Here is a 12500-nt window from a genome sequence, read left to right as displayed (position 1 = left end):
GTCTTTTATGAGCTGAAGGCTGGGTTGGATCCTTTGCTGAACCAGTCATCATATCGATCTCAAAGGTTCATTTATCCAGAAATATGCTCACCCCCCAAAACGACGCTGTACCGGCGTTTGCGTATATTAAAAAAACAAACAAACAAACAAACCAACGAATGAAAAAAAAAAAGTCTCTGACTCATCACACGCATGACGTTCGACGTTGAGGTCGGTGCATCGGCTGCCGCACGTGCTGAAGTGGTCAGGACAGACGAGGATGGCGTGATTAAGAAAAAGAGTGGCTGGCGGGGGGGGGGGGGGGGGGGGGGTCGGCGAAGGATGAAGATTAGAATGAAAGACAAGGTCTCTGTGCTTGGGTCAGGTGTTGAAGAGGATTGTTGTTGATGACTTGGTTCTGTGTTAAGCCATAAGGACGGAGAGAGACAGAGAGGGCGAGAGATAGAAAAAGAGAGAGAGAGAGAAAGAGAGAGGGATTGATTTTTCCCTGAAGAGGAGGAGGGAGGCTGTGACGCCTGAGCGCGCTGTGTGTGTGTGTGTGTGTGTGTGTGTGTGTGTGTGTGTGTGTGTGCGTCAGTCGTGGTAAGAGTGTATTGCTTTGTACGCGTGTCCACCTGAGCCCTTTGTATTACTTACAGAGAAGGCATGTTTCATTGTCTCATGTTAATATCAACACACACACACACACACTCTCCTACACACACACACACACACACACACACACACAAACAAACACACACACACACAAACACATAAGAACATTTGGATTATCTCTCTCTCTCTCTGTTTCTTTGTTTTTCGCATACACTCACACACGCACATGCACACACACACAGACACATACAAGCACATGTCATATCATCTTTCTTTCACCTTTCTTTCACTTTCTTGGTGTTTTTCACACCCATCCAGCCTCCCCCACACACACGCACGCACACACACACACAAATAAACCTCCTAATCTCTCAGGTACGACATATGGGCTGTGTAGTAAATTGTATTACAAGGTATGACAATGAAATTCCATGAGTGCAATGTCAGTCAGTTTGTCACTCCACATGACACCTATAGCTCACACCGTATGATCCATATAGCAATATAACACATTCTGTTGACTCCAGTCTGTTCAGAGACCCTCATCTTTATCTCAACCATTCCCTTATGAGTGCAATGATGTGTCAGCTCTGTAATTTGAGGAGACTAAAGTCATTATTCACACGAAACAGCCAAAATGTCATAAATAATTCATATTCTTCACCCTCCCCCCACCTTTTAAAAACCATAAAAGCTATTACAAACACGGTTAACCCAAAATTACCCCGTCATCAGCGCTCCTTAGCGCATTTCTATCGAGAATTGACATTTTCCAAAAGGTTTCTGCAGGGAGCTCGCTGACTCTCTCAGTCACTGGAGTGTAGGCAAACTCTCTCCAAGTGAAGTCAGAACCCTGATTCAGTGTGACTGTAATGCCGCCCTTTATCTGCATATCCAGGCCTCTCTAGGCCAGAGCTTAGGGAACGAGAAGTCCCGTCAATGTCAAGCTTAGAGAGAGAGAGAGAAAGAGAGAGAGAGAGAGAAAGAGAGAGAGAGGGAGAGAGAAAAGAATACGGGGGGAACTTGTAGAATAAACTCGTCTCTACGTGCTCTCCACGACTCAGACTTCCTCCCGAGGTTGTACCGCCGCTGTTATTCCGCAAACGTTCAGGACACAGTCGAGCGATTAAAGCAACGCCTTTGATTGGAAGCGCGAGTCCGGGAATCGGCATTACGAACAAAAAAAACCAACAACGCGTAGTACGCGATACATTAATACGGAGTACGGCACGGCGTTCCTCTCGGACCGGGAAGCGTTTAATACCGTCAGAGGCAAAGAAGGAAAAAAGAAAAAGTCACTTGAAACTGAGACAAAATCTTGTCCTTGCAGGAGCAAATGAGGTTTGTGACCAAGAAGTGCCCACAGGGCCACCAGCAGGAGCCAGATACAGCGCAACCGGCCGCTGAATGGGACTAAATCAATATCTCGGGACGCTTTATCAGGGAATTGAACCTACAGTCTTACTGTTTCTGGTGTGAAGCCCCTTACCGGTTGAGCTGTTGCCATTTATTGAGCAAAGAGGGTTTTTTTTTTTTTTTTGCATCAAATTCACAGCCCTAATCTAAAAGGTAGAGTCAGAAAAAACGAGTTCCAATACTTAGGCCTTTTCCAGTTTCAAACTCTTTACCGTGTTCAAAATCCGAAAAAAAAAAAAAACTGTCAGCACCTGCCAGCTTGCTACTAACAGTGGGTCATGACGACTCTTACGCTAGCTTCCCTCTAACTCGCTTGTTCTAGCATAATCCTAAAGTGAGTGACGTTGTGTCCGGTTGCTATGGTAACTTCATATGCGGAGTCACCTGAATGCGGACTCTAAGACACACACACACACACACACTTTTAGCATTGCAGTTCCTTCCCAGTATAGAAATGAACTGAATTTCTCCGTGGCCTGCTGTTACATTCGCTTTTAGCTCAGGTAAGCTGAGAGAACTCAGTTCCCCTCAGGTGTGTTCAGTCTATTCACTTTTAGTTCAGGAACTCTCAGGAGAGCCAGTTTCCTCAGTGGTGTTGAGTTTATTCACTTTTAGCACTGGTTCACTCAGTTAAGTCAGTTTATTCAGTAGCATTGAACGCATTCAATGAAATATTGTGGTCGACTCAGCAACCTTGGGAATCGAGAGGCCAGTCAGACAGTTAAAAAAATGATCTGGGACATATGGAAACTGAATGAATAGGAGATTAATTTTAAAGAGAGATGAGTTTATTGGTGTCACAGCGCAGTCTGAATGCTCAAAAAAAAAACAAAAAAACCCCCGATCTTGTGTCTATGAGAAGCTGGAGATGTTTAAAATGAACTTGAAGGAAGACACATGCCGCAGAATGCCGCTGAAAAGACTTTGTCCCGTCTTATCTTCCTTTCTCCACAGTCTCGCCGGTTTTATTGCGTTTTGCGCCCCGTCAGTGGCTCATAGCTCACTGAAAATTGACTTCCGAGGTGAATATTTTCTGCGAAGTAATACTTGGGAGTCTAGCCCTCCGCCGCGATAGATAGACGGCACTCCAGTCGTATACCGCTCTAAATTTCCGCTTCTCTAGACAAACATTGCTTTTCTCGGGGCCCTAATTCCCTCATCTCTACGCGGGCAACAGCAGCGCAGGAGTTGTTCTGTTTGTCATCGCTGCAGATGCTCAACGCTCGCAAACACTCTCTGTCGTTTTCCGTGCCTGTTGATCGGTGGATGCAGGCCGCGGCGCGTGTGCCTGTGTGCCTTTGTGTGTGTGTGTGTGTGTGTGTGTGTGTGTGTGTATGTGTGTATTCTGTCCCTTTCATGCTGAGCCTGATGAAGATGCTCAGCTTGAGAGAGCTACAGATTGATCACGTTCCCTGACACGTAACTCGCCTCTCCTGTTCCCTCCATCTCTCTTTTCCTTTCTTTCTCTCGTTCTCTTTTATGTTCCTCTCTCTCTCTCTCTCTCTCTCTCTCTCTATCTCACATGGCCACTGTCATATTACCTCTTTCTTCTCCATTCATTCTGGGTTTTTTTTTCTCGTTCTCCTTTCTTTTTCCTTTTTTTGTTTTCATTTTCTCACCTGCACTTACCTTTATCCAAAAGAAAATGCTTCCAATTCTGCACCCCCCCCACCCTCTTTCTCCCCCTCCTCTTATGTTTCTCTCTATCTCTCTCTCTCAGCGGTGTAGTGTATAAATTGTGAATAGGGCCATTAGGAGGTGCAGGCAGGAGGAGACTGGCAGAGGGAGAGGTAAAAAAAAAAAAAGGAGAGGGAAAAGGAATAGAGGAGCGTGTGGCCGACATGGGACAGCACGGAGAATGATCAGTAGTGCTGTCAGCTCTTCCTGGGCCACATCTGAAACCTCTTAGTGTGCGTGTCAGCTCAGCCTTGACTCCACACCTTTCCCTCCAGCTGCCACTAAACACCCACAGTTCCCACAGACAGAGAGAGAGAGAGAGAGAGAGAGAGAGAGAGAGAGAAGAGAAAGAAGACGGCTCTGCACCTCATCATCGCCTATTCCTGCGCCCGAGCTTGAAAAATATGCTTGCTGTGTTTTTGAGTCTGTCAGGTAGTCTGTCTGAAATGTGTGTGTGTGTGTGTGTGTGTGTGTGTGCGCGTGTGCGCGCGTACGTGCCTGTCTGCATACGCATACCTGTTTGTGCATACATGTGCCTGTGTTTTTCTGCCTCGGAGTTAGGAGGAGGAGGGGGGGGGGTACCAGACTTGTCCTCTTTATGTCAAGTCTCTGACTGAGAACTCCGTTCGAAAACAAAGGAGACGCAACAGTAGAACCTCAAAACTGGAACAGCATCCAGAACTATAGAGCCGGCCGCAAGTAGAACCGGAGAGCTCCTTTTGCGAATAGAGTGGCAATCAGAATAAGAGGAATATATTACAACTAAGATTGGCTATGTCCAAAGAGCCGCCCCCCCCCCCGCGTTAAAAAAAGGGCCGGTTTGAAAGGAACCGTGCGCTTTCGGGGCAAAGCGGACGGAGGAATCTTTTGACGAGGGGCAAAAAAAAAAAAAAAAAAGAACAATAGAGGGTGAATGAGCTCCGTCGAAAAGAAGCTGGAGTTGATTTTCAAGTGCAACTCATTCAAGTGTTGAGAGTCTCTTGCTTCATTAAAAAAAAAAAAAAAAAGAAAAGAAAAGAAAAAAAGGCGCGGCCATGCAAAAAAAAAAGCGAAGGCTGATAAGGACTTCAAAATGCTGAAAGAACAGGCATCCGTTTGCACCCAATGAAAATACCAGCGTCCACTTATGCTTTATATTTATTTTGTGTCAGAATGTGGGTTATTTAGTTTATCATTACAATGGAAATAAATTTAAAAAAAAAAAAGAGGAAGAAGGAATAAGAACAAATGGTCCTTTTGTAAAAACTCATTTACAATTGGAAATTTTCATAATTTTGTCATTCAAGCCGTTTACGACTGAAGAACCAACTCGAGCTTGAGGAATATAAATTGCGTGACTGGTTTCATAAACTCATCAACGAGAGGCATTAATCGTCCCTCCCAAACAGAAGCTGATAATCAGGAATGACGTCTCATTTATTTAGAAAACCTCTTTCACCTGTCAGTCAAAGCTGGCAAAGGTATTAAATGGTTTGTCTGAGGTTTTGATTGTGTTGCCGTGGGGTTAGCTCCCAACTAGCGCGGAATATTTTAAAAAGTGAAACTGGATTATGTTTCCCATTCAAAAGGAGCGCATCCCTTGTTTTCAAAGTGCAACAAGAATCATCTGTCTGCAAGGAAATATATTTTTCATAAATTATCAAATATATTAGAAATATATTTTAACTCTAGTGGATAGCAGGATATTCTTTATTTTAAAGTGAAAATGGAATGGTTTTCCTTTCTAAATGCGAATTTCGGGAATGCTCCTCAATTTCGTCTCCCTGGCTCACCGTTCTAGAAGCATCCGTGGCTTTGTGTGGTCTGTTTCCTGTGCTTTGGACGGCCTGGCGCGGAACCCGCGTGCCAGCCAAACGACGAGACACCTGGGTGCCAGGCCGGCGTTTTGGTACTGAATCCCAGCGTCGCCACTGCAGTCTCAGCAAGGGCCGGAGACCACCAGAAAAAAAGAGCCGCAGAGAAGAACACAGGCAATGTGCCTGAGGGGAAAACAGGCTAAAACTAGGCCAGTTTTGTGCGAGCATGTGTGTGTGTGTGTGTGTGTGTGTGAAGAATAAGATAGAGAGAGAGAGAGAGAGAGAGAGAGAGAGACAGAGCCCATATTCATATCATAAACATGTCGAGCGTTTGCGTGCGTTCTCGTAAGACCCGCGATGTGACGACCGTGAACACGGCGTAACGTTTCCGTTCCCACGGAACCGACGCACCTTAAAAGAGACCTTTTTGGAAGAAAAAAACAAAAAACAAAAACAAAACAAAAAAAAAACCCCACCGAAAACCCTATTTAGACTTAAGCTCTCTCTAGCAGTCACTCATCTGCATCCAATACCTACTTTAACCGCTTGTGCCGTGCTTTGGCATTAATACGAGCGGTCCAGTCTTTTATTAGAGAAAACTGCTTCAAAACCGCTTTTTTTCCCCCCCCGGGACTATTGATCAAAGCAGCTTCAGAATTCAGTGTGACTCTGAGTTTTATCTAGTTGAATCAATTCAACTATGTTTCTCGATACGGCTAATCAGATTGGCCTAAATTACAATGAATCTGTCATGATGGGGATGTGTTTAGACGGAGGAGAGAGAGGAGGGGTGGGGAAGAGGGGGGGGGGGGGGTGGCAGGGGAGCTGAAGACAGGCGAGGAGATGAGGGTCAGATTGGGACAGTGAGGACAAAGGAGTGTTTGGAGTTTTATGGGATTGTATGGGAGGATTTTTTTTTTTTTTTTGGTGTTTTGTGTGAGAATAACTCTTTTCTTTTTTTTCTTTTGTTGCGCACATACACAAACACAAAGAATGTGTGTGTGTGTGTGTGTGTGTGTGTGAGAGAGAGAGAGAGAGAGAGAGAGAGAGAGAGAGAGGGATAGAGAAAGAGAGAAGGCTAGTCTGAGTTTGGTATTTTTTGTGCTTTTACCAATCACTGGAATGAAAGAATGAATGGGCAAAGGCAGGAAAAGGGCAAGGATGGGGAAAAAAGATGAGAAAAGAGGATTTTCAAACAAGATAAAGTTCTTGTGTGTCTGATGTGTGTGTGTGTGTGTGTGTGTGTGTGTGTGTGTCCCAGTGTTTGTGTAAACTGGTATGTGTGTGTGCAGGCATGCGCGTGTGTGTGTGTGTAATAGTTATATAGGGAAATAAGTTGTGGAGGGCTTGTTTTTTTACGCTTGAGCTTCCCAGCCTCTCAGTCTCTGTAATTGATCCGGCTTAAAAAAAAAAAAAAGACAAAATCGTTTCAACCTTGCCATGCTATTTCAGAATGCCTGCAACTGAGAGGGAGAGAGAAAGAGAGAGAGAGAGAGAGAGAGAGATGGGGAGAGATGGGGAGAGATGGAGAGAGAGAGAGAGAGAGAGATGGGGAGAGATGGAGAGAGAAGAGAAAGAAGAACTGTTGAACTACAGGAGTGCAGAAAACTGGTGAGGGGGGGAAAGGGAGCAGAGTGACAGTGGAAAAAAAGATGAAAGAGAGAGAGAGAGAGAGGGGGGGGGGGGGGGGGGGAGAGAATGCTCAGAGCGCTAAAGAGGAGAAGGAGGAGGTTGAGGTGGAGGGATAGCGGGAGAGAATGAGAGAGAGAGCGAGAGAGAGAGAGAGAGAGAGAGATGGGAACAGAAATCCTGCTGAAAAATATAAAATCAAATAAACCAGTGTTGAGAACACAATGGCATCCAGAGAGACAAGCAAACAAAAGAAGGAGAGAGAGAGCAGATGAAGTCCCATTACAAGAGGCCAGGGAAGGAGAGATGAAGAGAGCGTAAAAGGAAAATAAAAAAAAAGAAAGAGAGAGATTTGAAAAGGAAAGGGGGAACAGAAGGGGGGTGGGGTGGGGGCTGGAATGAGAGGGTGAAAACCCAAACAAGAATAGTGCGCTTGTTTCGGGTGCTGTTGTCGTGAAACAGTGAAGATAGGGTGGTCTTTGTCATAAGAATACAGGCCTCTTCTGCCTCTCTCTCTCTTTTTCTCTTCTCTGTCTCTCTCTTTCATTCGTTCACTACGCGCCCCATCGTTTCTTATTTCTTTGCCCTCTTTCTCTCCCTCTTTCCTCTCTTTCGCATGAACAGATGTGAGACTCAAGATGCCACGAAAGAGAAACAACTTGAACGCACAAAACACAACCCATTAAAACCACTGAGATGCTGTAGTGCAGTGGGAAGACTGTTTTAAGGGCCTGGATCTGCCCTGTGTGTGTGTGTGTGTGTGTCTGTGTGTGTGTGTGTGTGTTCTTTTCTTTTCTTTTTTTTTTTTTGCCTTTTTCTCCTGGTGCCGAGCAGGTGACGGGAGAATTAAGTATTTAAGAGCAGCGTGGAAGTCACTGCGTACAGCGATGAAAGGAGGAGAGGAAGATCTCTCCGTTACGTCCGCGTACACCTAACTTAAAAACCCTCGCCTCAACGCGGCGTTAAAAACCCAGCGCGCCGACAATTACAGCCCTTACAGCTCTCGAAGTGTCGTCTCCAAAGCGAAGAGCGAACGCCGTCAGCCTTATCGTTCACACTTTTTTTACGCCAAAACACCAGTTACACACAGAGCACAATTCACTCTCGTTCTTAATTGTTCCTTTTCGCCCGTCGCCGTTGCGTTTTCGCCGTAAAACAACCGTACGGAGTGAAATTTGACGCATTCCGTTTGATCGAATGTTCCCTTTGTCTTGACGTAGCCGTTGTAGCCAGTGGAGTGTGTTTAAGTCTCCACTGACAGAACTGTTATTAGGTAAGAGCACAACGGTGATAAATTAAGGAAAGGGTCAAATTTGACCTCTCCTGTAATCACACACACACACACACACACGCACGTACACACACTTATTTACTCTGGCTTCTTCTGTTGGACCTCTTTATCACAGACACACTCTCCCTGTCTTTTCTTGTTCTTTTGTCTGTGGTGCACACACGTAAGAGGCAGACACAGGATCAGTAACCTTTGTCTGGAGATCCATACAGGCTAATCTATGCACATCTCGATTAGGGCGAGGGCTCATGGCACGAGATCTCTGGCTCAGGCTTCATCAGTGGCTATTCATCACTTTACACTGTCCACCAGAGAGGCAGACACACACACACACACACACATACTCACACACACACTCACACACACACATACACACAGGCACACAGAGACCTTGCCTTCTCTCTCTCTCTGTGTTTATCATTTTACATTGTCCACCAGGGACATAGACACAAACATACACACACACACACACACGCACACACACACACAAATGTAGACCCTACCTTCTCTCTCTGTGTATTCATCCCTTCCCACCTGAGACACAAAAACACACACACACACACATACAGGAAAACATACAAGAGAGAAAGAGAGAGAGAAAGAGAGCGAGAGAGACCCTGTGTTTCCTCTCTCTCCCTCTTTGTCACTTTATACTGTCTATGACATAGAAGCACACACACACACGCGCGCACACACACACCCTCCTCTCTCTCTCTCTCTCTCTCTCTCTCTCTCTCTCTCAACCATGGTGTTAGAAATGGAAAGGGAGTGGGTATGTCACATTGTATAATTCATCCATTTTACATCGCCATTTCATCCCAAATTTGACTCAATATCATTTTAATTATAATTCTCTTCAGTAACAGCCTGATATTCAGTGGCCTGTTCCCTCCCATTAATGTATATGTGATTATACAGAGAGATAATTCTAGTTTCTCCATAGTTTCTCCAGAAGCTTCCCCGTAACCACGCTCGCTCCATCCGCACTCCATTATCACGCCCTTTACATTAACCGCGTAGGAAACAGTATCCGTCTTTCCGGTTTTCTTTGACTCTATTTAAAGCCCCAAGCATTATCCAGCTGATTTTTCCCCCTCCATACCTTCACTGAGGGACGTGACTAGAATTACCAGACTTGAATTTTCTTACATTTAGTAAAGCAACTTATTTTTTTAATTTTTTTTTTCCTTCCCATATTCTCACATATCCAGACGTGATTCTGTGAAGAACTGGAAAATAACTGTAGCGCCTGCTCCCTCTTTTTCACATGTTCAAACACACACACACACACACACACATTCACACAAACACATATATATAAACCCGAACGCTCTCTTACAGGTTTACGTTGCACCGCGTCCTCTCGAACTAAAGTTAGTGAAATTTCGAACAAGGCCGAATGCGTCGAGGCGGCGCCGATCAAACATCGCGTGGATGCCTCACGCCGAGACTTCAACACGGTGTCGTTTTTAAGCCGCACAATGAGACGTATGGAGAAGAGAGCGGGGATGCGGGGAGAGGGAGCACTGAAGATGAATTGGAACGGGCCCCAATGCAATATACAAAAACACAGTAAAATACTTTTTTTTTTTTGTCCCAAGCCCGCTATTCTCAATACAGTCTGAATCAAAAAAGAGTGTCAGTCAGTCAAGCGCTGATGAATGGTCTCACTGTTCATCTTTTTTTTTTTTTTTCCCTCCTCGCTCAAATTCATCCGAACTTAATACTGTAAACCTGATCGTTTGAGTCTGAGATGGTCCATGTTTAGTGCAACCCAGTTGAGTGAGAAATGCTGTGTGGCCTCCAGCGCCAGACCCAGAAACACTTGGACCACCCTCTGAAAAGCATTAAAGTAACACAGAGACCACAACTGTCACATGACAACCCTGGCATTGTTGTTTCCAACGTCCTAATTGGCTGAAGGTAAATAATGGAGAGAGAAAGAGAGAGAGAGAGAGAGAAAGAGAATGGAGCGTGATGAATGGATTTGAAGCTAATTGAGAAGACACAAGCGATGGCTGTCCCGTTGTGGACTGGGGGAGTCGTTCTTCCCACCATCAGTGAGAAAAAAAAAAAGAAAAAAAAAGAAAAAAGAGGCACGTCTGAGCAGTAAACACAAGATTGGCTCTAATCACTCATTGTCTCTGTTCTGCATGAGAGGATCAGTAAGTTCCAATGGGCCCAACTATTACAGACAATGTGTGTTTGTGTGTGTGTGTGTGTGTGTGTGTGTGTGCGTGTGTGTGAGACTTTGTCATGTTTTCTCACCCTCCTGTTCTGGGTGTTTGTTGTTGCTGTTGTTGTTGTTGTTGTTGTTTGTTGTTTTCATATTCTCTTTCACTTTTTTTCATTATGTCTGCCTCAGCTCTCTCTTGGTTACACAGAATTTTTATTCAAAACTGTTCTCGCTCACTCGCCCTAACCGTCTGTTTTTGTTATAGTGTCTTAAATTTTTAATCTTATAGCTGCATTGCCTACACATGCATATGAAGCAAAGCATTTATGGGTTGCAATGCGTTGGAATGAGACAGAGAGAGAGAGAGAAAGAGAGAGATTTTTAGTACTCTTGCAGGACTTACTGTCTCTGTCAGAGCAGTTGACAGATTTGATCGGTGAAAGATCCATGGATCATATGGAGATAGATCAGGAGTGACATTTCTTATGTGTTTCTGTCAATCATATGTGTGTTTGTGCGTGTGTGTGCACTTCAAGCTTGAATGAGTGTGTATGTCTTTGACAGACTGGGTCTGTGAGGTCAGGTGTGCATGTGTATGTTTGTGTTTGTCTGTGTGTTTATTTTTGTGTATGTGTGTGTGTGTGTGTGTGTGGCTATAGTACTCTCAAGACATCAGGCAAGGTTCAGGTGGTGATCCGGTAGGATCCGGTAAGTCAGAATGTTACCGATATGTGTGTGTGTGTGTGTGTGTGTGTGTGTGTGTGTGTGTGTGTGTGCGTGCGTGTGTGTGCATGTGTGTGTGTGCATGTGTGTGTATGTGTGGCTGTGCATCGTGTTTCCATAGTAACAGTCAATAAGGTTGAGGCGCGGTGATGGAATTGCTGCTGTTGGAAGAGGGAGAGAGAGAGGAGAGAGGCAATCAAATTGATGCAGTTACCATAGCGACACACCATCACAGCTGCCTGTGCATCTGTACATGAGTTACTGATGTTGTATGCATGTGTAGTTATGTTTATGCGCACGCAGAGTTTGCATATAAGGGATAATGTGCATAATGTACATAATGAAAATACAATAGTGTTTAAGTAATGCCTTAATTAATACATTCATCTGTAGCATACTGCTTTCACGCCTCCATTTCATTTTCTTGTATAAAGCAGCTCCTGTTCACTCAAAGTGAGTGACCCCCCTGCCCCCCCCCCTCTCTTTCTTTCTCTCTCTCTCTCGCTCTCTCTCTCTCTCTTTCTCTTACTCTCTCTCTCTCTCTCTCTCTCTCTCTCTCTCTCTCTCTCTCTCCAGAGTTGTGTAACCTGTTCTCTTATATCTGCTCTTTTCATATGAATTGTGCTTGTTGTGTAGAGTAGGTCGCCCTTCTCTGTCAGTGTTCTCTTTGGAAAATTCAGCGTGGACCCAACCAGCGAAAAAGAAAGAAAGAAAAAAAAAAACCTCTCAGATAAACTTCCCGAAACTCAAGTCAATAACTCACTTTTTTTTTTTTTTTTTTTTTTTTTTTTTTTTTACACATTAGACTTTACACTTTTTTCCACACCTCTTCCACTCAGACAAACACCTCTGTTTCTCGCCCGTGTTTCCTCAGACATCCGTGACCGTAGGAAGAAGCCGGTGATGCTCTTTATCCACGGGGGCTCCTACATGGAAGGGACCGGAAACATGTTCGACGCCAGCGTCCTCGCAGCCTACGGCAACGTCATCGTGGTCACAATGAACTACCGACTGGGCGTGCTCGGTGAGTCACCTGTGTTTTCTCTCACACGCTCCAACGCAACAGTTTGTGAGGAGAAAGTAACTGCAAAAAAAAATGACGTTAAAGTGTTAATCTGAGCGTCAACTGAGGTTTATTTACTCTCATTGTACATCAGAATAAAGGTCACAAAATGAAGGGGTTTGATTGGTTCTTGAC

The 12500-nt window shown here is 44.7% G+C and overlaps 1 protein-coding gene across 3 annotated transcripts in view; it reads left to right on the top strand.

Annotated features, from left to right (window-relative positions):
* The window catches only part of nlgn2a (neuroligin 2a), a 64604-nt gene that overhangs the window by 18786 nt on the left and 33318 nt on the right, over positions 1-12500 (top strand). The window contains exons 2-3 of one of the 3 annotated variants that reach the window (XM_030780893.1): positions 7998-8026; positions 12197-12326. In XM_030780893.1, the coding sequence (XP_030636753.1) occupies positions 7998-8026; positions 12197-12326 (159 nt within the window). Of the gene's footprint in view, positions 1-7997; positions 8027-9649; positions 9686-12167; positions 12327-12500 lie in introns of all 3 variants that reach the window. The other 2 variants (XM_030780891.1, XM_030780890.1) reach the window with 2 other exon arrangements.

Source organism: Chanos chanos, chromosome 7 (assembly GCF_902362185.1).
Source record: "Chanos chanos chromosome 7, fChaCha1.1, whole genome shotgun sequence".
NCBI lineage: Eukaryota > Metazoa > Chordata > Actinopteri > Gonorynchiformes > Chanidae > Chanos > Chanos chanos.
Note: the sequence above shows the minus strand (reverse complement) of the source record. Positions and strands in the feature narration are given on the sequence as shown.